This window comes from Castor canadensis, chromosome 10, assembly GCF_047511655.1.
Source record: "Castor canadensis chromosome 10, mCasCan1.hap1v2, whole genome shotgun sequence".
Lineage (NCBI taxonomy): Eukaryota > Metazoa > Chordata > Mammalia > Rodentia > Castoridae > Castor > Castor canadensis.
The window spans coordinates 61,220,619-61,247,149 of NC_133395.1; the positions used below are offsets into that span (position 1 = coordinate 61,220,619).

Genomic DNA, 26,531 nt, shown 5'->3' on the forward strand with positions numbered 1-26,531 from the left:
TGTGTTTCAATAATCTAGAGAACAATTTTATTCCATGGAAGGTACAGAAGTTGCAAGACAAATATTGTTCTAACTTGTTTACCTATGTTGTCATAACTTTCAAATTCAATTATACTTTTCCATTGAGATAGAATTCATATATGTAAAATTCATCCTTTTAAATTGTACAATTCAGTAGTATTTAGTATACTCAGTTATTCAAGAACCACCATTTAATTTCAGGTGCCAGTGGCTCACTCCTGCAATCCTAGCTACTTGGGAGGTGAAGACTGGGAAGATTATGGTTCAAGGCCAGCCCAGGCAAAAAGATCACCAGGCACCATGTCACCCATTAAAAGCTGGGCATGGTGGCTCACGCTGGTCATCCCAGCTATGTGGGATGAAGCATAAATAGGATTGTGGTCCAGGCCAGCCTGGGCATAGATGTGAGACACTATTCAAAAAACATCTAAAGTAAAAAGGGACGGCGCCTGGTTCAAGTGGTAGAGTGCCGCTTAGCAAGCACAAGGCCCTGTGTTCAAACCCCTGTACCACCAAAACAACAAAACCAACAATGGCAACAAAAAAAACCCCAATATCCATTAGCATTCATCCTCCCTCTCTCTCTCGTTCCCTGGAGATTACTAATCTACTTTCTGGCTCTAAAAATTTGACTACTCCAGACATTTCACCTAAACAGAATTGTACATGTGGTTTTGTGTATCTCACTTTTATAATTTAGTCTCATATTTTCAAGGTTTATCTTTGTTGTAGCATGTATCAATACCTCATGACTTTTTATAGCTGAATACTATTCCATTATATGGATATACCACATTTTATTTACCCACTCATTAGTGGAGACATCATGGGTTATTTCTTTTTCACTATTCTGGACGCTTCCAGAAACACTGATGGACAAATTTTTGTATAGACATGATTTCATTTCTTGGGGATAAACTTAAGAGTACAATTACTGGGTTGACAGGGTTTAACTTGAGGACTGTCAAACAGTTTATGCTCTATTTTATACCAGTAACATATGAAGGCTCCAGTTTCTCCAGATACTTTGACTACAGCTCTATTGGTACAGCCATCACCACCACCCATCTCCAAAATTTTTTGCATCTTCCCATATTGAAACTCTATACCCACTAAAACCTAACTACCCACTACCCCTTCCCCAGCCTCTGATAACTAACCACCTTTCTATTTTGTCTCTATGAATTTGATTACACTTGGCACCTCATATAAGTGGGATCATACAGTGCTTATCCTTTTCCGACTAGCTTATTTCACTTAGCATAATGCTCTCAAGGCTTGTCTATTTGTATAGCGTGTTTCAGAATTTCCTTTATTGTGAAGGCCATATAATATTCCATCGTATGTATATACTACACACTTATTGATGGACACTAGGGTTACTTCCACCCTTGCTATAGTAAATACAGATGCTCCTTGGCTTATAAGGTATGTCCTGGTAAAATCTTTGTAACTTCAAGTACCATAATTGGAAAAATATACTTAATATACTTAACCTACCCAGTATCAGTTTTAACAATACAGTAGCAAATAGAATAGGTTGACAATCAGCTGACTTTAAAAATAAAAAAATTATTTTGGATTATCCTTTCAGTGGGCCCAGTATAATCACAAGGATTCTTCAAACACAGAAAAAGTACAAAGGGTGTTAGGCATGTAGGAGACTCAACTAGCAGTCTGGAGCCCAGCAATAAGGACGACTTCTAACATCTGGAAAAGGGAAAGAAACTGCTTCCCCCAGAACACCCAGGAAAGAAGGCAGCCTTGCCCACACCTTGCTTTAGTTCCTCGAGGCCCACTGTGGACTTCTGACCTATAAAAGAGTAAGGCAGATTTGTGTTAAGTCAACAAATTTATGGTGATTTGTAACAGCATAACTGAAAACTGACAAATATCAAAAAACTTGAAAAACACATTCCAAAAATTGCAACAAGTTTGTACATAAATAGAAAAAAAAATTGTGTAAATCCAGTAGCAAAAAAGCAGATATATACAGCAATTCATATAATGGAACGTTAGCCACTAAAGCAAATCTTTCCAAAAAGAATGTATCCACATGTAAAAAAATATTCCTACTACTGTATGAACAGAACAAGATTTAAAATTAGATATATTATCCATTCACGGCTATAAACCTAGAGAGAAAGACACTCAAGTAGTAAGTGTTCTTAATTCTACATAGTGGAATTCTAAGATTAGCTTCTTTGTTCGTTTCCAATTTTTCTTAAGATCAAAAATAACTAAAAAGGGAAAATAAAGCTGGAAAAAAGAATTCTCAGTTCAAGATATAGAGAGTACTAATGATTAAACAACATACACAATGCCGGGTGCAATGGCTCATGCCTTTAATTCTAGCTACGCATGAAGCAGAGACCAGGAGGATCAAGTGTTCAAAGCCAGTCTGAGTGAACAGTTCAAAAACAACCAACAAAAAGTAGGGGTGGAGGTGTGGCTCAAAGGGTAGAGTGCCTGCCTAGAAAGCGTGAGGCCCTGAGTTCAAATCCCAATACCACAATTAACTCAAGAAATATTCTCATTTTTAAAAAGTACATGTAGATTTTAAAAAAGAATCTATACCAAAAATGTTAACTGGTGTTAACTCTGGGTAGAATGCTAACATTTTGTTTTCTTTGTGCTTTACTATATGTGCTTTCCTAAATGTTCTACAATGGATATTATGGTACATTTGGAATTACTGTCTGAAATTGCTAAATCAGAAACAGCTATATAAGCATCTTATTTAGACAAGGAATACTCACCAGAAATGAAAAGTGGTTACAAGTGACTCCTGAGAAACTGCAATAAGAGGGCAGGTAGTGCTCGGGAGGCTGAGGCAGGCAGACTCCCAAGTTCAAGGCCAGTCTGGGCTATTTAGCAAGACATTGTCTCAAAAAACAAACCAAAAACAAAAAAAGAAAAGGGAAAGTGAGGGCAAGAGATGACTGCCTTCTGTTCTAAAACTTTTCATACAATTTATTCTTGAAAGCAGATTAAGAGTACGGTAAATTTTCAACAATTGATAAAAGTATTTTATTTCTTCTAAGAATAGGAGTGTAGGCATCTGCCTGAGAAACCTACTAGCTGTCATTACTTGTTCAGATACATTCATTACATCATGTACACTCTCACTGCATAATCCAACGAGATTTACAGAAATTATTTTCTAACTACACTGAAAGTATATTTAAATTTAAATTTAAATAAAAGTACCAACAAAAGCAAATTTATTTACACTAATTACAAATGGTACAGCTGAGACGTTCTTCTGAGACTTGCCTTTAAACGAGAAGTTTTACTCTGAAATGTGATTCACATTTCGTAATCTGCCACCTTTTTAAAAAAAAAAAAACTTTAAAAAATAATTCCCAGAAGCCTGCTGATGACAAGTACACAGGTCAGTTCCTTCACATCTATTTCCAGAACTACTATGCACAAATCCAGCACAGCTGGGACAGGGCAGCATGGGGCAGCACTGAACTATTGAACAGTACATTTTAACTAATCCCCAAACATTTGCCTCGCAGATTAAGAGCTAAAACGATTTTTTCTGGCTGTAAAAGAAAATCCACTTTGATTTTTAATGGGCTGCACAATTCCACCATGGCCAGTATTTATGTGGCTGCTCCTCAGAAGAGAGCAGCTTATATTTCCCCACTACTGTTTTAACAAAATTCTATGGTATTCAGTGCTGGGTGCTGCCTCACAGGTGCTTCTAGTCAGAGTCACTGCTGCTGCTTGAGGAGTCTGTTGACATAACCTCCACATCATCTTCATTTTCTTTATTGTGCCCAGGAGGTTCCAGCAAGAAGTCATTGCTGTGATTTGGTGGTAACATGTTCACTGACATGTCATTTGACTGCCATGGATACTGCGGAGCAAGGACATCTGCGGAAAAGAAACCAGCACACATCAGAACCATCCTATTGTGGTTAACCCACTTCTCAATTACTATTCCTTTATACAATTTGAGGGTGTGTGTGTGTGTGTGTGTGTGTGTGTGTTTTGTGTGGTGGGGGTGGTGAGTGCGCATGCTAAGCACATGCTCTATCATGTAGAGCTATATCCCAAGTCACTGAAGTAAGTAAAGCTAAAAAAACAAAAACAAAAACAAATACACATTATGCTAAATTAAGGAAGGTCAAAATAAGAAGATCAAGCATGATGTGTTAGCAAGTAGGAACCTGTTATTTAAAAAAAAATACTACTCTGTAAGAAACTATTCAAATATTTACTTTTTCTTTGGTAAAACATTTATAATTACAAAATCAAACATTTCCTGTGTTCATGAATATATATACATGTAATATATAATTGTCAGGTCATATAATTTATTCTATATATTTGAAATGGGTAATAATATCCACTACTTTAAGTATTATGATAGATTTAAATAACTTCTTAGAAGACAGAGAAGCTGCTATTGAAATAACTGATCGGAGAAGTTGAGTGGCAATGGATGTTAAGAAATACCTTACAAAAAAGTGCCTAAGTCACAAGAAGAAAAGAAAAAGAGCAAAGAAGATGTAGTTTATTATGAAGAGAAAGAAGGAAGATTTAAAAAGAGTCAAAAGACAGTTATATTAATGAGAGGAGTGTGCTTCAATTATTCTTTCTGAACCCTAAAACCATTTCTCCTGGGCTGGCTGTTACAACATCAAGCTTTGAGTAGAGGGCACGGGTGGGACTCTGCAGAACAGGCTTCATGTCTGTACTAAGGGCGGTTTTCCCTTTAGTCCTGCTGGGTTTTGGTTGGTGTGCAGGTCAAGTGACACTCAGCCCTCAGGAACTTTCATGGGCATTGCAAAGGTGGCTTCCTAGTAGGTTTTACCACAATTCCAAAGGGTGGTTTCCCAGTAAGTCTGCCAGAACCCCAGTGTGTAATTTCCTGCTTGTCAATGCTAGCTTCTGAAACTCCATCTAACTTCTCTGTCTTGGAGGCCACAGTTACACCATACCTCCAATGATGGTGCCATGACATAATGCCAGCTTTGGGATGGGGTTGGGGAGGACCTTTCCATGGACCCTGTGCCTTGGTCCCAGATAAAATATGTTGCTATTCCTGTACTTAAAAAAAAAAAAAAGTTCTCTTTACCCCTTAGCAGTACATTGTTACTGGTTAATAATTCTTTCAATTTTCCTGTTCACAGTCTCCGATTGGACTGTGACTGGCATACAATCCAGTACAATCGCAATGAGAAAGATGGGGAATATCAAAGGAAAATAATATGTGCACAGCTAGTTCTCAAGTCTGTACTTAGGAAGCTAATGGAAATAACATGCTGAAGAGACTGCTCAGAACGGGAATGTTTTCCCCTTTTAAAAATGTCGCTTTCTACTTTACACATGTTCTGCCTCATGGAAGTCACAAAATTTGTATTTATTTTGCATAGCATGCCTCACAAACAAATAATAAAAAAGGAAAGGTCCAAAGCTGAGGAAAATGAGAACGTTAACAGATAAGGGAGAGAAAAGCAGGTTGGCCTAATTTCACAACCTCCATCTAGAAAAGTAAACAGCAGAGAGCAGGGTAAACTGCCAGACAACCCAGCTATTAAAATGGTTGGACAATGGAGTTGGGTTTGGACTCTCGGATGTCTGCAGCCAGCTAGCAGCTTGAAAATATTCATTGGGGTAACATTACCTGGCAGCCTGCCTGCTGCGAGTGCATCCCCGGGTAGATGTCCATTCACGCCATTAGTGGAAGGGTTGTTCATCTGACCCAACAACCCACTTCTCATCTCTAAGTCAGTTGGGTATGGTCTTCGTGGGTCTCCTAAACAACAAAGACTGCTTTTAACTCAACCATGTTTAAGAAAAAATAAAAAAGGATCAGTAAGTTCTTTGAAGTACTAATTTGCCATGGTTCACATATAAAAACTCAACGTACATTTTTAGTTTGAGGGTTTTGTTTTTGTTTTTGATCACACTAGGGTTTGAACTCAACTTTGCATCTGCTAGGCAGGTGCTCTACCATTTGAGCCATGTCTCCAGTCCTTTTTCGTCTGGTTATTCTGGAGATAGAGTCTTGCCCAGGATGGCATGGACTACAATCCTATTTTACACTTCCTGCCATAGGTGAGATGACAGGTGCACACCACCCGCCTTTTTCTGTTGAGATGGGGCCTCATGAATTTTTTTGCCCCACTGGCCTCAAATTGCTCCCAAACAGCTAGGATTACAAATGTGAGCCACTGGAGGCCAGCGGCTTTATTTTTCAGATCAGATAGGGTCTCCCTCTCCTTGCCCAGGGCAGGCCTCAGACTGTGATTCTCCTATCTACACCTCCTGCATAGCTGGGATTACAGTGTTGTCTACCATGCCTGGTTTATTTGTTGAGATGAGGTCTTGCTAATTTTTTGCCTGGGGTGGCCTCAAACCTTGATCCTCCTGATCTCCTACTCTTGAACAGCTGCAACTACAGTTGTGTTTTACCACTCTGCCCCAATTTTTTTTGACACAGGAGTCTCCCTAGGATCCTTCTGCCTCAGTCTTTCAAATAGCTGGGATTACAGGAATGAGCCATTATGCACAGCTGAAGCTGCATTTTAGATTTTGGAACATGAAGGTCATCCTACAAGTGTTAAGAGCATTGTATACTGTTTCTCAAAATGCATGCATTTTTATTTCTCTGAATCTTCCCAAAAATATACCATTATCTATAGGAAAAAAGCGAGAAAAGATAGTTGTTGTAGCAAACATTCCAAATGATAATGCCCTCAATTCTTCTAATTCAATTTCATTTTCTATTAAGAGAAATAATGATACATATTCTACAGGAGACCAGATAAGACCACCTATCAGAAAGGACTAGAATGCTTACTGGAAGGACTGTCTAAAGTAAACCCTTTTTCTAGTCAGCCTCTTTAATCTTGTCACCCCTATAGCTTTTGAGTGGAATATCAGCAGCAGGTATTGTCATTTCTATTATGAAAGAAGACTAAATAGTAGTCTGGGTTGATGAAAACAATGCCAGTTTTGGACAACTTTTTGGTGATGATTCTCACCAATTCCACATGCCTTGCCCAAGAATGTAGCTCCCCTTAGTGCTTTCAGCACAGTGAAACTGTACCTTTATGAGTGACTCAAGTTGAGACAACCATCTCTCATTCTTGGGTCTGCATCTTTTATATTTTATCCACTGTCAATACAGTTACAGTCTATTACTCTTTACTATTACTAATTACTCAGCTCTTTCCACACCTGTGTGTTTGCTGTTGGATGCTCATCACTTTGCCTAAATTTAGTACCTAGAGAGTGTTGGGACTGTCTGTTTCTCAGGCTGGATCCTTTGTGGAAATCCTAATGACTCTGGCCAGCTGTTTTTTTTATTTTTTCCCCTGCCAGACAACTTTTTATTACATCAAAAACGCAACACTCAGCACTCAATCTTATTAAATATGTTCTGAGCAACTCTCAATTTTCTGAAATTAAAAATGCATCACCACATTTGTAAGGTTTTTAGAGAACAAAATATTAAATACAAACTTCCATATGCAAAATAGATTATTGTACAGCTGGCAACTCAGAGCCAAGTACTAAATCTTCTTCTAAATTTCAGTGGAGGTGGAGTAGGAGGATGTTAATGAGTACAAAACTTAATTTTGGTTTAATATATAGAAAAAGAAACATTCTGAGGAAAAATAGTAAGTTAAATAGTGTTTTTGTTGTTTGTTTTTGTGGCAGGACTGGGGCTTGAACTCAAGGCCATGAGCTTGCTAGGCAGGTGCTCTACCACTTGAGCCACTCCATCAGCCCTTGAATAGTGTTTTTTGAAATAAACAGCTCAGGCTGTTAATGCTCAACCAGACCTGGAACAAAAATGGAAACTGAGGGTTACAGTTACTTCAATTCAGTTTCAAGAGTAAGCCAAGTCACCTCAATTCCAGAAAAGGAAATCTCTATAAAATGACCATGAGGTTCTTCTGTAGGTACATGGCCATGTTTCACAATACAGTAGTGTCAGACTCCCTCTGAAAGGCAACCAGGCCCTTCCCACAGCATTTTCACTTCTCCTGTCATTTTCAAGCCTCCAAAAAGAAAAAAAGGTCCCTAACTTCAAGATGGTAGCTACTGCTCCAGCATTAAGAGAACTTAATGAAACTTTCTTGCCCTGCGATGTCCTATCTTCAGCAAGAAATGGCAGTTTGATTAATGTTCCTTTCAGAAAGGAACCTGTTCAACAAATAATTTAGAGTTAATTGTGAAAGAGCAGTGGGAAATGGTCACCACCCAATGTTTGCAAATGAATACACGTAAACAAACACACAGAAGTTAACAATTCATAGATTAAATCCTGCATTTCCCATATTTACAGAGAAGTAACTCTTTAAAACAGAAATATGTGAATTCACATTTGTTTTGTATGGGCTTAATAGCCTTATAGACAGTGCTGCAAGCAGCCCTCGCACCCCAAGTCTGAATTACTGTACAGAGGCACCTTTATGCACTTTCGACAGCTCAGTACCTATAAGAGAGGAGAAAGGCCCACAATGCATACGGTTTATGGAAATGTCCACAAAAGAACCACCAGCAGCCAGAAAGACCATGTGGGGCAATGTCACAGCAACTGCTGATGAAAGATTTCCCACACTATCTTATTCTAGAAGAGCAGCATCTGGTGCTGAGTAAATGAGGTAGACTTGTCCCTAGGAATGCAATCTGCGTATGTATCAGTAAACATTCCACGATCACTCCTATTCATCTGTTGAGGATTTTCATGTGGCTTCAGGCTATAGTAGGTCTGCTCTAGAAGATTCAGATCAGTATTTCTTTTGGTCTTACTTTTATCTATAAATACTGAAGGAGAATTTCATAAATGCTGTGGCCCTTTTGTCCCATAGAATTCAGATTTTTTTTTTCTTTATGGTTGTGCTGGGTAGGGGTATACTGTGGCAATTACAGATTCTTACAATGTATCAACTGTATCATACTTGAATTCACCTCCACGCTTTCTCTAAATGTCCATCACCACAAGGCTGTAACGCACCATCTGACAAATATACACCAGAATAAATTCTTGTTCAAAGAGATTTACCCTTTTGGTCCATCTTTTTAGTGCTTGGTAACCCCCAGCCTTAAATTAGGAGAATGAAGTACTGAATGCACGAAGTGCTAAATAGCATTGCTTTTTCTTTCTTTCCAGTAGAAGATTTCATATAAAAATTAATTACCTCATCATTGAGCCAGTGCTAGTTCTTTAAGGTCTGGATATCTCGAGTAATTCATAATTTGAAAGCCTACTTAGGATCTCATCCCGTTGGCTATGGCCTAGGGTATTACTGATTTCCTTTACCATGTCTTCTATAAATTCGAGCAAGAATTTTCAAAGGAAAATTCTTTTCCTTTGCCTCAAGTATTGACATTTTTCCTCCCGAGTAAGACATGATTTCCCCTGCCAGGGTGGAGTTGGGGCAGTACTTCTGATAGGTCAGGTTCCAGCTGGTATTCCCTTTTACTTTCACTTTCAGTTCTGATTCCAGCCATTTTTTTCTATATCACAAATTTCCCCCTTAGAACATCTCTTTTCACTTCTCATTGGACCAAGAGGTCCCCTTGTTTCAACAACTCTATACTGTTTAGGAGCTGTTCTGACTCTGATTCTACTCTTCCACCTAGCCTTGGTCTTTAATGTGTCCACCTGGCTTCTTTGAGAACTCTGAAGTTAGAGGAGGGACAGCGTTTTCATAACCTCCTTCTTTAAGTCACTTCAATAGCCTTCAGTACTTCTCTCTGGCCTCTTCTTGAATAACCTTCTCTATAGCACAAGGGGGATACCTCAGACCCTGCCACTCTCTTCAGAAATCACCTCTGTTATACTTCCTGACGATTCCATGAAAAGGAACTCTCTGGAATAACTTTGCCAAGGCAACAGCTCCCTGGTCTTCTATTATAGCATTCTGATTTCAAAGTGAAACCTCTGCTCCTTGGATAATCTTATTCCACTATGAGATTTATTACCCAGTTTGAGCATGTTGTTCCAGGATCCAGAACCTGTCAGTTCACAAGATGAAGAGTTTGAAAATACTCCCCTGAGGGTAGAACATTTGTGTTCTACTATGAGCAGAAGTTACCATGGACTTGGTGGTCAGCTGGAATAGGAATCCAAATAAACTGACAGCACTGTAGTTTTTTATTTGGTGAATAAAGCAAGCTAACCTAGATGTTTTAGCTGGTATTTCAGTCCACTATAGAAAACAGCACTGTTTGGAGAGCCACCTCTTTAGAAGGGCCTTGACAAGGAAGCATCAGTAGGTCACACAAAAGGACAATGGTGGTGCCATTAATCCTAACCAGCCTGCTGTATATACCAGGACTGAGCAGCAGTGGTGGCCAACAAACTCTGAACACAAACCCCACAGCTACAGCTGCCACTGCTACTTTTGACACCTTGGCCACCCTAGCCTGGGTTTCACAACATATAAATCTACTGTTTTGGAAGCATCACATACAAACCTATACTTTTCAAAATTAGTAACTTATTATTTCAAAAATAGAAAGAAACATAGTGCCCAGTGCCAATGGCTTTGTAGAAAATCAAATTGAACACGCATCTATCTATCTATCTGTGACATTCAACACATGAAAATATCTTTATTAACAGATGGTTTTAATATAGAATAAATACATTCTATATTTAAATCTATTCTTTACACTGATAGCTAAGATTTTTCAAAATCATACATATCTAGTATAACAGAGAAACATTTTTACCTGGAACCCAAGTCAGTGGGGCACACACAGCATTGCTTGCACTAATCCTATGTGCGTATTTAATTATTTCTTCAGAAGAGATAGCACCTAAGAGAGTTAAAGAAACAGTTAATAGTTTAATAAACATGTAAGTTTAGAAGTGCATACATCACAGTTATACACCACACTTATTTTTAAATTATCTGAAAATAGGATAATCTCAGCCACCTACCTTCCATGACCTCACATGATATATACTGTAAACGTAGGTGATAAATATTTCCAAATTAAACAAGACACTCATTCAGCAAAATCAGCTCAATTAAAGAAACAAATGAGAGACTAGCTGGATAATGCTCAATAGTCTCAATAACTACCATCAAATACCATTGCTCTTCTGAAAAGCAACAAAGAATACAAATACAGTAGAGCAAACAGTGCTTTCATTTTCCAATGACAAGCAACCTATGAAGTCAACGGTTCACATTGCTCTATGTGATTAACAAGGCTTAAATAGACCCGAGTAGAAAGATGTACAGTAAGTCCACCTTATGCATGGATTTTTTTATACATGGTTTTGATCAAGAGCAGTACAAGAAAAAATGATAAAGAAATTCCAAAAAACAAAAAATTAAATTCCTGTGTGCAGCTCAGCTGATGCAAAGAAGCTCTCAGTAAGTCCCGTGTTATCGTTAGTTGTGTTTAAACCATTGTGTGATCTACTGAGTGCTTTCCTGCTCTGAATTTTGTGAAAATTTGCCTCTCAAAAGCAGGAGAAAAATTAATGTGCTTAATTTAGGATAAAGTGAAAATATTAGGTTTGTGGAAAGGCAGCATGTCTTCAACGGAAGTTGGGTAGGATTATCGGAAAAATGAATCAGGCACATGCAACTCTGCATCCTGTGCATATGTGGCTTTTTCCTCAAAGGTGGTCACCTAGGAACTATATATCCATGGATACCAAGGGTATACTGTATGCAATGTATTCATTATCAATAGAGTTGCAGATAGAAAGGGTAGGTGAAAAAGCTGCTGAATATGTAGAGCATAACTTGACTTTTGTTTTAAATACATGTACACATTTGTATTTTTATAATACACTTACTCACAGAAAAAATCTGGAGAGACACACACCAAACATTAATAGTAATTATCTCCAAGAAGTGAAAACTCACTTTTCATTCATTCAGTGTCACAAAGTACATGTGTATGTGTGCAAAATTTTTGAGGACTAAAAACAAAACAAAATCATGGTCTAGATTTCAGGTAGCCAGGCTCAGTCGCCTCTTCTGGAGATTTGTTTCCTACCACAAGAAGGTCAATCCACCATCTCTGTTTTTTCATATGTACCAATCAAAAAGTAGATTCCCAAAAAGACAATAAATTTAGGATGATTAAATGTAAATCAAGTTTATAAATCATTAAAGGCAAGCAACCAAACTTTTAATTACAATTCTCTTTTTAGTGTGTGAACTAAAAGATCCAATAAGAGCCATGTCATAAAGCCTTTTAGGCAGGCATCTACCACTTGAGCCATTCCCCCTGCCCTGATGTCAGCCTTTTAGAGGAGGAGAGCAGGGCAGGAAGGAATGCTAGGCCTCCACACCATAAAGTCCTTGCATCCCACAGCTACTTCTAGCTCCCAGTTGAGTTGTTCAATGGATATTCTCTTTCATTCTGTGCCAGTCTTCAAGATCCAATTCAAATCCCACTGTTCTTTCCTATTTCCTACAGTTTTATCAACCATTGCCTTTATTGTACATTGAGTACATAGCCATAAATTACCTTCTGTTATTTTTTTCTTATAACCCAAGAAAGGATGTGAAACTTCTATCTCCCTAAGGATGCCTACCTATAACAAGGCTAAGACATAACAAAATAAAAATTTATTGGGGATCTTTTCAACAGCAGCTAATGATTACCAGTAATATTCTCATCAGGTTCCTGAAAGAAGATGAGTTTTTCAGGTCATCCAGTCTTCCCAAGGTACTAACCTTTTCTTGCTTTTTCTATTGACTTGAGTTTCTCTTTTGCTTGGTAAACAGCTGTTGCCTAATTTAAACAGCATTAAAAAAAGAAATGTGATTTATTCTTAACTCTATCAAGCATGGTGAGCGAAAGATTACTTATTCACAGGAACAATTTCAAAACTTGGAAATCTCTAGAATCTATCTGTAATATGTTGAAACACCATTTAGTACCATTAATACTACAGTTATAGTTAATGAAAGAAATAATTACATTCGTTTATTCAGTCTCCCATTCACAAATACTTGTTAAAAATAAAGTATAAATTGGAGGGTTTACATTTTCTTTTTCCCTTTCAGTCATTTATCATAAACATGCAGAAAAGAGCCAGACTATGTACTATGTATCACTCAAAAGCATCCTATTCTTGCATCTAGGTCAAGGATAAAATACCTAAGAAAAATGTTTTTCTGATTCTGAGCCCAATGCTGCCCCTATTGCCAGCATTTGGGATGCTGGGGAAGGAGGACCACAAGTTTAAGGCAGCTTGGGCTACACAGTGAAACTGTGGCTCAAAAAAACCAAAACAACCAAAATCAAGGCTGGTAGTCTGGGGGAAGGGAGGAAATTGCATTTTCTTTTTCTTTCTCTTCAGTGGTGGGAAATGAACTTAACCCAGGGCCTTGCACATGTTAGGCAAGCATTCTACCACTGAGCTATCTCTCCAGCAAATACATAAATAAATAGAAGTAAAAAGCTTTTCTAGAAACATGCTTGGATTTATCTTTTTATTCATTGGTATATCTCCTAATGCTTAATGATTGCTACCAGCAAAGCATGCGCCTTGCCCCCTAAACTCACTAATGGCAAAGTGAAACCAATTAACCTAGTCTATGTATACCCTCAGTGGTTAGGAGTATGAAGTCACAGAGACCTAGACTTAATTTGCATCTCTCTATTTTTTAACTTCATTAGGCAAGGTAGTTATTTAAAGTCTGGGTTTCTTCATTTTACTAATGGTTCTGATGTTATGTAAGTTGTTATGAAGACTGAGCTAATGTATGTAAAATGCAAAGCATTAGGGCCTGGTCCCTAGGCACTCAATCAAAATTACTTATTACTCTCTACTCAAAAAATCCACTCTTATGGTCTTTATGCTGTCTTTAATTCAATAATTACATTTTTGGAAATCTGATTTAAATATAACCCAAAATGCAGAAGAAAAAAATTTATCTGCAAGAATATTCATTAAAGCATTATTTATGACACAAACTTGGAAAACTAAACAAAGATATTACAATTATATGGAAAATGCTTTATGTTTTAATAAATAGTAATTTATTAAATTATAATTACACAAAGGTAATTATTGTAATTACTGCCTCCTAATTATAATAAAATAAAAAAGGTAAGTAAAAAAAAAAAAAAAAAAAAAACAGCTAAGATTAAAAGGAAACAGACCAAATTGTGAAAAGTGATATTGTATGAGTCATGGAACTTAAGCAATTATTCCTTCTTCTTTCTACTTTCTGAATTTCTTTGTATGCTTTTCATAAGAAAAAATAGATTTTAATATAAATGCATTTTTTAAAAAGCATTTACCTGGGGTTGTCCCTGAAGTAGGAGTGACGAAGTTACTTAGAACCTCTCAGGATCCTACTTATTTTAGTACACTTTGGCACATCTTTGAAGAAACTTATCAGGGATAAGGATGCCAGCAATTCTGATCCATATGAAAATCAAACTCAGCTACATTTGTAATACCTCTATATGAAAATTACATTACAAATAAATTGCCTCTTCAAAAGTCAAGAATGACAAAGTTGAAAAACTAGAGTTGGTCCTTGACACATGTAAATCACTCAGTTTAAGATGGAGGACCAAATAAATTATTGTAAATTAATGCATAAAATTAGTATATATTTTTACCAATTTCAAAATATTTTACAAGCTGAAATCTTAGACTATTAATACTTGAAACATTAGATCATGATAAAAGTAAAACTTCCCATTTCTGTAATTCAGTATTATGAAATCTTTTAAAAATTATGAACTCTTTAAATAATGAAAATGTAGTTCAGTAAGTAAGTGTACAGTAAGTAAGTGAAAAGGAGAACGGCAATAAATAGCCTTTCATTTATGTCACTTTCAGACTTGGAAGCCAAGTTTTCTGCCTTCTGAAATACTGATAACAGAATGATTTTTTAGAAACAGATTAAATAACATCTGTTTCACTGTAAGACCAACCATCAACTCACCAGTATTTGTTCTGCTTCCTTCAGTTGTTTCTGTAGCTGCTGAATATCACTGTCTCTCTTCTCTACTTCTTTTTCTAAAACTTGCATTTCATGATGAATTTTTCCCTGATTAAGGGCCAATTTCATTAGTTCTTGAAATTCCCCATCTCGGTGAATTAACAGCTCCAGGACCTGTCAGATAACAGTCGACTAAATCAGCCAATAGAAGACTATGTTGCAATGAAACAAAGAATATCCAAATTGGTTAGGCTATGAAATTTTAATACCTCCAAAATACTATTCCTAATTTTTGTTAAAAAAAAAAAGAGCCTACCTATCATTACTTTGAGAACCAGACTTAATATCAAGATTTTCTACTTTTTTCCTGTTCTTCTTTCATGCAAAACAAAACAAAACTAGCAATATGGCTGGGGACCAGTGGCTCACACCCGTAATCCTAGCTACGCAGGAGGCAGAAATCAGGAGGATCACAGTCCAAAGCCAGCCAGGCAAATAGTTCATAGGACTCTATCTCAAAATACCCAACACAAAACAGGGCTGACAGACCAGTTCAAATGGTAGAGCGCCTGCCTAGCAAGTATGAGGCCCTGAGTTAAAAAAAACCCTAGCTGTATGCCAAAATCAGCAAGTTTATTCACTTCCAGGTTGTCATGAGGGGTATCATGCATGTTAAGTATTCTCAGAAAGATAAAATTCTAGAAATACAATGTAATGGAAGTCCTCTCAAAATTTGGTAGTTGAGATGATTTTAGGTAACACCAAGAACTTTAAAAAAAACTTTTACAGTTATACATCTGTACTAACATATACTAGAAAAAATAGACCTGGAACACAAAATCTGTGATTTTACATATAGTATTGCTTACAATGAAAATGGTCTAAAAAAAAGTAATTTGAAAACAAATAAACAGGTAGATACTGGGGGGAGGAAAAGCCACAAAAGTTGAAACACAAAAAAGAGAAAGTCTGGGCTTCAATCTCTAGCCCTTCATTTGCTCAAATTATGCCATAGGAAAAGTTACTAGCCTCTCTGAGCTTATTTTCTCCTTAGGAAGAGATATACTAGTAATACCTATTATAGGTTGTCATAATACATGTTACAACATCATATAATGCATGCAAAGTACAATCAGGACAAGCTCAGCAAAGGTTAGTTATCATCATCATCGCCCATTATGAAATTAAGATGAAGTCAGCCTTAAAACACTTCCATTTTCTAAAAAAATCATAAAAGGCAAAACCCACAGGCATACTTCAAGTTCCTTATTTTTGGCTGTAATGGGGCTTGAACTCAGGGCACTTGCTAGATTGGTGCTCTATTACTTGAGTCATGCTCCCTTCATTTTTATAGGACATCTGATACGACAGAAAACTAAGCTACAACCTCTGTCCATGTGTAATGAGTATTCTAACTAACAACAGAAAGCTGTTTTTGAAAAGAAAAAAAAAAAAACCATAGAACTTGTTCAATAGACATATAATCTCCATATTTCTTCCCAAGCCATAGGAGAAGAAAGCCAAATTTTCCTTTCTATAAAAGGTACCCATAGGTCTGGGAGTGTGGCCCATGGTAGAGTACTTGCCCAGCATGTACAGGCCCTAAATTCCACTCCCAGCTCGGGAAAAGAAAAGACAGGTATATTTTAAAGTTCTTATCAAAGCAAATAAGTTCCAAGACAACTTTCAAGAAGTACACACAATTGCTGAGCATGGTGGTACATGCTGGAATTCTAGCACATAGGAATCTGAGGCAGGAGGATTGAGAGTTCAAGGTGAGCAAGACCTGTACTCAAAGAATCCAAAAAAGTATACACATAACACAATACACTGTAATTTGTATACTACTAGAGAGTAAAATTCTCTTTATTGTTCAGCAGGAAAAAAATTATTCAACTAAACAACTAAAAATCAGAAGACTTGAGTTCTAGTTCCACTTATCCATAAGCCTCTAGTCATTTGTTCACTGGAGCTTAATCTTAAAGGAGGCTAAACCGAAGGCCATTAGGATCCATTCTATCTCCAAGATTCTATATGAAATTCTAAATATTCAAATAAAACGAATAGTGGCTAGAAAATTTTCAAATGGGCACATCTCTATCTAAATATTTAACAATTTCAATGAAAATAACACAGCAATCTAAGGTACCAGGTACAAGGTATAATTTGCAGAATTACTACTCCATAACAAGAGTAAGAAGGTTAGTGTTGATGACATGGGCCTCAGTTACTGCCTTCTACACCATGTCCATGTGCCTGGCCTGTAGCAAGCATTTGGTAAATACCTAGGAAACAAAGTCAAGCCTCAAATTTCACTTCTTGCACATTTGAGATAAACTCTTACCTTATTAAGTACTCATGGGTATTTATTAATAGAGTATTTGAGACCAGGTGTTTTCCATTAACATATCTCTAGTCTTTATTTTTCTAAAAACAATACAAAAATCCTAATACTGCATCCCTAAGGCTGAAAGCTTGTTCCACCTTCTGGGCTTATCTGAATTCACCCTCTCTTCTTGAGAGAATTAATCCTTAGAGAAAATAGGCTTCCTAACACTTCTGCATTTGGCTCACGAAACCTCTCTGCCCTCAAAACATGCTGTGGGATAAAAGTAAGATTATGACGAGGCACATGATGAGGAAGTCTATTATATAACGTGTCATCTTCTTTCTTTAAAAAAGGTTTTAAGTAATACCTTCCTGTTCTCTCACAAAGTAAGAATAATTAGGAAACTTGCAGAAATGATCATTTTTTGAATTGCCTTTTAAATTAAAAAAGAAGTCACTTACCTGGTTTTCCTCTCCGGGCTGTAACAACTTTTGGTTTCTTGAAATTGCCAGCATTTCTATAAGTTCCCTAAAAGATAAACAAATCAAGAAATGAAATCCTTTGTGAAATAAATACAATAGGAACTTTCTTATCTGCTCCCTGCCCAACTGACTGTGGGGCTCAAGGTCCTTGTAGCACGCTGGACACTCATGGCTACTGCCCTGCAGTCCACTCTGCACTTCAGTTCCCACCAGCTACAGTGCGCTCTCACCAGAACTCAGCTGCATTTGGCACCAAACTTATTCACACAGTTTTACTTACTGTCACAATTACATAACTATCTATTAAACAACTACCAATGAAATATGACTGTGAACAGAAAGAATTCTCTCTGTAAAAGCCTAAGCTGAATGCTTTGAGACTTGATAAAGGTTTGCAAAAGACAATTGTAAAAAATCAGAGAAAGATCAGACAAACTCAGAAAAGGTCTCCCTTAAGATTGCTTGATGAGAGGATAAGTTTTCATCTCACATCAAAGAAACCCACCTAGAAAATGCAGACAATGCATCGTGAGTGAATTCTACAAGAAAATCTACTTTATCAGAGCTCTACAAGTCAAATCAGCCTATGTGCTGTTTTTGATTTCTTGGAAGACGGTTTGCCCAGTGGTTTGTACATGCTGATGGCTGCTTTCCCTCTGCAAAGGCAGAGTTGGGTAGCTATAGTACAGACCATATTGTTCCCAAAACCCAAAAATACTCACTGTCTGACCCTTACAGAAAAGTCTCCTGACCCCTGTCTCATATGAAAAGAATAGTGAATGACCATAATAAATTTGTTTTAAGGTTAAAAAAAAAAAAATTAAGGAATGCAAAAATGAATCATTCTTAAAGATTCTTCACTTTAACTGAATTTATTAGACAGACTTTCATCAGTTAAGAGAAATACTTATAATAAAATAGAATGCTGATGTAATAAATACACTAATTTTCCTATATGGAAATTCATATCAGGTTAGGAAAATCTGATCAAGAAATAGTATCAGGCAAAATGTATAGCTGGTGATAACTGCATGTTACCTTCAAACTTAGTGACAACCAGGACTTTTTGAAAATTACCCAAGAGCTGGATGCAGGCTCAGTGGTAGAGAACCTGCCTAGCATGCACAAGGCCCTGCACCACAAAAATTACACAAGAGGACAGCTACGCCAAATACTTCTTGCTGGCTGCCATGCTACTTTTACATTCATATTTCCACTTTTCTTCCTGCTAGCCTCATACCATTTTTCTGGATGATGCCAACTGTGCTGAACCCTATCTATTACTACTTTCCCATACTACTGTGTATGAATTATTGAATGAATGAAAAACTGGACATAAGAATGCAGTCTTCATTCCTTTGTTCGTTAAGTGTTTATTGAATACCTATTATGTACAAGGTACTTCTAGATACTTAGGTTATAAAAATGAACAATGGTACTTTAATCCTAATGCAGGAGACAAGAATAACAGAGAAGAAAAAAAAATCAGAGTGAAAAGGGTTGAGGAAAATAATAATAAAACATAGGTGTGTTACATTAGAGACTGCTGGCAAAATGGGTTAGCTACTTAAACTGAGGCCCCTAGAAGTCCATATCTTTGAAGACAAATTAAACAAGAGAAGCCAGTCATGAACTATGGGAGGAAAGAATGCTGGACAGAAAACATAGCAAGATCAGTGGCCCAAAGATGGGTTTGAGGCTGTATAGCTAAAGCAGAGTGAGCACCAAGGAGAGGGACACAAAGTAGGTAGGGAGGTAGCACTTGTAGTCACAGTAAAAGATTAGTGTTTCATTTTAAGTGCAGTAAGAAGTTACTTCACCATTTTAAACAAGGAAATGACATGATCAGATTTATATTTTTAAACAACCACTGAGCTACTTAGTGAACTGACTATAAGAGACCAGAATGGGAAGCAAGTTAGGTGCTTTTTGCAATATTCCATACAAAAGACAGCAATAGCTTTGATCAGGTCCTCGCCGCTGGAATTTAGTGATGGAAACAGGAGAAACATGGATAGATTTAGGATATATTTTAGAGGTAGAACTAGTAGAACTAGCTGATGGACTAAACTGATATTGCATGAAAACAGAATGTAACATGAACCTTTCTTCTAGATTCCATAGATGAGAAGTTGTGGTGATCAGAGTACATATGATGAGAGATGTGTTTTTCTTGTAAATTTGGGAATATACATTCACAGAAAGCCTTACGAGAACTGTCTTATGCATGGGAGTACAGTGAGGAAGAAGTCCTACCCTGCCACAAGAATGAAAGATGTATTTGTGGCATACCAAATTAGAATCCAGCCACATTGTCCCACAGAAATGTAATTTACAAAGGGTAATTAGAGCCTATATTACTGGTGGCCCTATACTTTAGGTGAACTATAGGTAAAGAGAATTAATAGACTGGTACGGAAACCTCAGGACTATCAACATGGTTTCTGTGGGACAGTGGTTCTCAATTACAAACAGGTTAAGAAAAACTTAAAAGCCTGCAATCCATGTTTCTATTTCTTTTAAATACCTCTAGAGACTACCTACTTCTGTTACATCTTACAAAGTAATAAATATACTGAAAGGCTATACAAATTTGATCCTAAATTTCAAACCCACTGTTTTTCTAAAGTCAAGAGAGTCAATATAAAAATATGTAAGGTACATTTGTGAGTTTTTCTTTTCATGTTTTCATAAAATGTAACTAGATAAAATTTCATTCAGGAGGATAATGAATAACTTCACAGGTCACAGGTCACAGAACTATGTCTGAGTAAGCACATACTAGGGCTTTTCTGAAAGCTCCTAAAGCAGCTTCATTCTTCGGAGACATTTCAGTGGCCACTGGTGGCAAACCATAAAGTGCCATGATTTCCACCTCCACTCCCGACCGTCTTCAGGATCACAGAAAAGGTTAATTTTCAATTACGCACTGTTTATCTTTAGGGACAAACAAATAAAATAACATAGTGGATAAATGATTTGAAAAGAAAAGAAAAACAGGGCTGGTGGCATAGCTCAAATAGTAGAGCACCCACCTAGCAAGTGCCAGGCTCTGAGTTCAAACCACATTACCAACTTAAAAAAAAAAAAAAGAAAAAGCCGCCAGGCGTTGGTAGCTCATGCCTGTAATCCTAGCAACTCAAGAGGGAGGATCACAGTTTGAAGCCAGTGCAGACAAATAGTTCATAAGACCCTATCTCCAAAATACTCAACACAAAAAGGGGCTGGTGGATGAAGAAGAATGAAATCTTATCATTCACAAGTAAATGGACAGAACTGGAGAACATCTTCCTAAGCGAGGTTAGCCAGGCTCAGAAGACCAAAAATCATATGTTTTCCCTCATATGTGGACTTTAGATCTAGGACAAAGGCAGTAATGTTGTTGGACTGGGGTCACTCGCTAAGGGGAGAGCACATATGGGAGGAATGGGGCTAGGTAGGAAACCCAAAACTTCAAAGTGTTCGATGTCCCCAGGCAGAGGAGCTCATACAGTAACCTTAAAGCAACAGAGGTCAATATGGGAAGGTGACCAGGAAATAATGAAGAGTCTGGTAGAGATGAATCAATTTGGGTTGTAATACACTTGTGCATGGAAGCAGTGCTAGGAATCTCTCTGTATAGCTATCTTTATCTCAACTAGCAAAACCGCTATGTCTTTCTTATTATTGCTTATGTCTTCTTTTCAACAAAATTGGAGAAAAGGGCAGAACAGGTTCTGCCTGGAAGTGAGGAGGTGGGGGCGGAGTGGAAAGGGGCAGGGGGTAGGGGGAAGAAATTACACAAACAATGTATGCACATATGAATACATGAATAAAGAAAAAACCCAAAAACCAAAAAGGGGCTGGTGGAATGGCTTAAGTAGTAGAGTGCCTGACCAGTAAGTGTGAAGCCCTGAGTTCAAACCCCAGTACCGCCCAAAAAAAAAAAAAAAAAAAAGTAAAGAAGAAGTCTATCGTCTATCACCAACTTGTCAATGATACAGTGAGAGAGACAATAAATGAATGAGAAATGAGAAATCGGTATCTATGGCACTTTTGGAGAAAGGACAACAGAACTACAGCATCTTTCACAGAAAGCAAAAGAGAACTCAGAGCATCAACAGATCACGTATAAGTGACTGAGGGAGTTTCAAAAACACTTGGGTTCTTGAGGAAAATTTAAATGATTCACTAAGTAACTTCCACAGGGAAATAACTCATCAGACAGGAAATGCTATACTCAGTAATGAAAGAAAAAAAATCAAATATAGAGAGTTGTAAACTGGTCACAACCAGGTGTAACATTTCAGTTTACTCTAAAATTTAACATAACTGATACTTAATTATGTTTTCTCATATGAAGAAAACATGACTATCAGTATATGCATTCCTACAGGAATATTTGTACATCAGGAAAACACACTTCAGCCCAGTAGCCAAGTAATCCAAAGGCAAGATCTCAAGCCTGAGTACCCAGTTGTACAAAGTCAAAAGAAATTCCCAAAGACCATTACCCTGAATGGGCAGGCTCAGAAAAATAGTTCCTAAACTTGTTGAGTATGAAATACATACCACGGCCATTCAGCAAAATAAAAAAAAAAATGCTACAACAAGTAAAGTTCAGAAAAGATATTAACTGAGCTCATGAGTAGAAAGGTGAGAAGTATGGCGCAGCAAATACACTAAGTAAAAAATTCAAAATTCTAAGATAAGAATTACTCAGAACAAGACAGCAGATACTTCCTAAATGGAGTGTCATTTCTTCATGAAGACAACATATCTGTAGAAAAATTAATCACTCGAACCTATACCATACAGTTGAGCAAAATAAACAATAAAGAACACTCTAACTTGACTAATTTCACACTAAATTGCACCATCAAGATTCCTTAACAAAGATGTGAAAGCCAACCATTACACCTAGACTTCAGGTGAGAATTCTTCCAAAGAGCTCAAGAGAATACTTCAAACAGAACATAATCCAGAATTCAAAGAACTAGAAAAATTGATTCAGAAGTATTTTCCAATTAATGACAAGCTGTTCTGAATCCAATAAAACACATATTTGTATCAGAAGTACATAGCTACCTCTTCCAGGTATTCTAGACACTGAAACAGGCCAACCAATGATTCTAAAAGCACTGGTTAGGTTGAGCCCACTGAGTTGTTTAAATGAAAGTCAGTCCTATTTAGAAAAGCAGTGTGGTAAGCAACATTTATGGGATTTTAATTTACATTTTAATAACTTACAAAAAATAAGACTTCAACATGAACTAAATGAGACTTCAATTAGTTGTCCCCAAAATAGTCATGCCACATACAACATACATTAATAATTTCATTGAAAACATCATACTAGGAATACTCTATCTTGCTAGACTCTTTTCACTAGTCAATTTGGCACTCATTAAAGAGGATTAGCAATGAGGAAAGTGACAAATTCTCCACCACAAACTACAAACCAGGCAAAGAAGGAAACATAAAAATTGCATGAATCTGTGCAAACATGTACAAAAGAGGCAATACATCACACAGTTGCCTTGTGCCTCAGTTTTTGTTCACTGTATTGACTATTAATTGCTGAGATTTCCCATGTCCAATTTGTCCACATGTTCTTTTTATCAATAGGCAATATTATGCGTATAGTTCAACACAATAGGAAAGATTCTAACACTGTCAAAGAATGTTGACTACTGCCAGGCAGCAGGTAGCTCCTTACTACTCAGGAGGCAGAGATCAGGAGGATCATCTGAAGTCAGCCACAGGGCAAATAATTCACTAGATCTTATCTCAAAACACCCCATCACAAAAAAAGGCTGGTGAGTGACTCAAGCAGTAAGAGCACCTGCCTAGCAAGCACAAGGCCCTGAGTTCAAACCCCGTGCCGCCCCCAAAAAACCAAAAGAATGTTGACTACAGAAAAGGTGACATATGAGCTGAGTTCTGAAGAATGAATTAATCATTCACCAAGTTGGAGGTGGAACAGGAGTAGGAATGGCACTGAAAATGACGTACAACTAGCTTTATTACAGAAGTAGACATGCCTAGCTTAAGGACAGCAAACTTTAAGGAAGTTGTGGGAACTTCATAGAATGTACTCATACAAACGTAGAGGTTACAGGGCAATCACTCAATGTGAGGCAATCAAAGGACACCGTAAGCAAAGGATTTGTATGAGGCTATTGCAGGCATTAACCTGGCAAGATGTTTTACATCAAACTTTTTGCATGAGGAGTATGCGCTAACACGATTAAATGTGTAATAAAATACCCAATCCGATAGCGATAGTGGTTATTATTAAAAAGTATCATGCTCTGCGTGAACTTCAGTGCCATACTTTTCTGCAGCACAGTAGGTTCGCTTACAGCAGCATCACTACAAACACCAAAGATGCACTACTGTGCCAGATGTCATGATCCAATCTCTCAGTTCCATTACAGTCTTAAGGGATCTCCATTGCATATGACCACTTTCTGTGCATCTGTATGACTGTACCGGCAGAGGCGAGCGGGTAAGGGAAGGGAAGGCAGAGGGATGTGGTAGCAATTGAGGATAACAGTATGGATTAAGAGGTGATGAAGAATGGCCTTGCTGCACACTAAGCTAAGGTATTTGAACATTACCTCATTGGACAACAGGAACCTACCATATATTTTCAGACGAAAACTCCTATCAGATGTCTTTTAAGACTATGGTCTTGGGCAATATATAACAATACTAACACCCAAGTTAATGTGAGACATGTACGAGGACTCCACCTTGAAAGACTATCACGAAAGGGACAATATGGAGAGCGACATCCAATCATTTCCTATTTCTGCCACACGTGCTGCACTCCAGCCATCCCAAACAACTTGCAATTGCACCAAGTCCGACGCGCTCACGCTCCCGGGCTTTGGCGTGCTGTGCAGTCTACCCAGCGCCTTCTGAGTGCGGACGAGGGGGCCATTCTTAAGGACCCTTACTTAAGGGCCACAGGGCTGACTGGACTGAGATTTCAGGGTCACTGTCACTACTGAAGTGTCCTCTAAAGGGATAAACACCGCCCAGAGCCCCGGAGGGCTCGGACCCCACGTCGCGACCGGGGCTCGAGGCTCCCCGCAGAGCCCCAGGGACCGAGGCAAAGGCAGGGCCAGCTGCTCGAGTCAGTGCTCGGCCCAGGACCGGCTCTACGGGCTCTCAGCCGGCAGTATTACCTAGACAGGACCTCCAGGTCCTCAAGCGCCGACAACAGCCGCTCTCGCGTGCTGTTGCCGCTCGCCGATCCCGAGACGCCTCCCAGTCGGTCCTTCTCCTTCTCCACACTCGAAGAAGCCGCCATACTCCCGGTGGTCAACAACGGCGCATGCGCAGTGAGCGGTGGTCGCCGGGGCAGGGGGAACGGGAAGCGGAAGGAAGGATCACTGAGACGCGGGAAGAGAGGTCCTGCCAGAGCGCCCTCTCCCTTCCTGGAGGCGCACTAAGGGCGCTGGCGCCACCTGCTGGGACAGGTAGGGATTCCAAGGTCCAAACCAGTAGAACAAGAGGTTCAGTGCGACCGGGTTCTCCTGGGTGATGGGTTTTCCAGCAGCTCTAGGATGCTTCTGACAAATGGGTTTTAAGCATCTGAAGGAATTGCATAAGTCAGTCTTTTCATGAGATCTTCACAATCCCCGCAGTACTAACCTCTCTTACAGGTGTATCCCCATAATTTTAATTTCAACCCTCTTGTTCAGCCTCTGATGGAGGCTATAGTAAGCATCTTAGGGCCAGAACCATAATCGCGTTGTCTATTTTTATTGTAGAAAATACACATAAAATGTACTGTGTTAACCACTGTAAGTGTAGGGTTCTGTGGCAATAAATAATTCACATTGTTAAACAACCATCCATCTCCAAAACTGTTTTCATCTTGTAAAACTGAAATTCTATGCTCAAGAAACATGGACTCCTCATTCGCTCTTTCTAGCCCCTAGCAACCACTATTCTACTTTTATTTCTATGAGTTTGACTACTCTAGGTACTGGGTTTGGGTCCGATCACATCATGGTTGTCTTTTTGTTTCTGACTTATTTCACTAAGCATAATGCCTTCATGATCATCTCCACTGAGACATGTGTCAGAATATCCTGCCTTTTAAAGGCTGAATAATATTCCATTGCATTTGCACACCATATTTTGTTTATTCATTCATCTAGCAATTGTTTCCATGGTTTATATAATTCAACTTTATACCCAGCCATCTTTCAACAAGACATTTTTGTTGGTTGCTTAGATGTTTAACTGAATGTATCAGCATCATATGTGAGTGGCTGTTAAAGAAAATAGTGTAAATAATTGATCCAGTACACATTCCAAATCAGTAATGGGTATCAATGTTGAAGATGTAGCTCAACCCACTTCTTGGGGAGAGCAATGTAGTAAGGAACTATCCCTATGACGAAAACCCAGAGTTACAGCTCTGTTGGGAGTGGGGCTTCTGTCTTGGGCCACATTGCTATTATATGAGATGGAGATGCCATCTACCATCACCCACTGGGAGTAGGGCAGTGAAACCTGTGTTCCCTTCATTTCAGGTCTCATCCTGTCATCTGTCCACTGGAGACTGACTTCTGGGTACCCAGAACAGACTGTTCCCTAATTAAGGACTCATGTTCAACACATTCTGTCATAGCACTCACTAACAGTGAAAAGTAATAGTACTTACACGTTTCCCACACACAAACCTACAGGGAAAGTCAATCATCTTAGAATGTTGGTTGGTGAACTTGAATCAGAACAGATGAAGACAGGTTAAAAAAAAAACAGTGATGCAATCATGACGTTGTG

At 38.1% G+C, this 26,531-nt stretch overlaps 1 protein-coding gene and 1 pseudogene across 1 annotated transcript; both read right to left on the bottom strand.

Moving 5' to 3' along the window:
• On the bottom strand, window positions 1-25,086 carry Med4 (mediator complex subunit 4). Its single transcript, XM_074043386.1, has 8 exons — window positions 24,920-25,086; window positions 17,724-17,790; window positions 14,937-15,107; window positions 12,705-12,762; window positions 10,732-10,818; window positions 5,663-5,794; window positions 2,781-3,906; window positions 1-1,834 (listed from the first exon to the last, which is right to left on the bottom strand). Exons 1-7 carry the CDS (start codon window positions 25,042-25,044, stop codon window positions 3,734-3,736), a joined length of 813 nt encoding a protein of 270 aa, XP_073899487.1. The 5' UTR covers window positions 25,045-25,086; the 3' UTR covers window positions 1-1,834; window positions 2,781-3,733.
• LOC109691090 (sentrin-specific protease 2-like) lies at window positions 5,802-10,720 on the bottom strand (annotated as a pseudogene).
• Window positions 25,087-26,531: the final 1,445 nt, after the last annotated feature.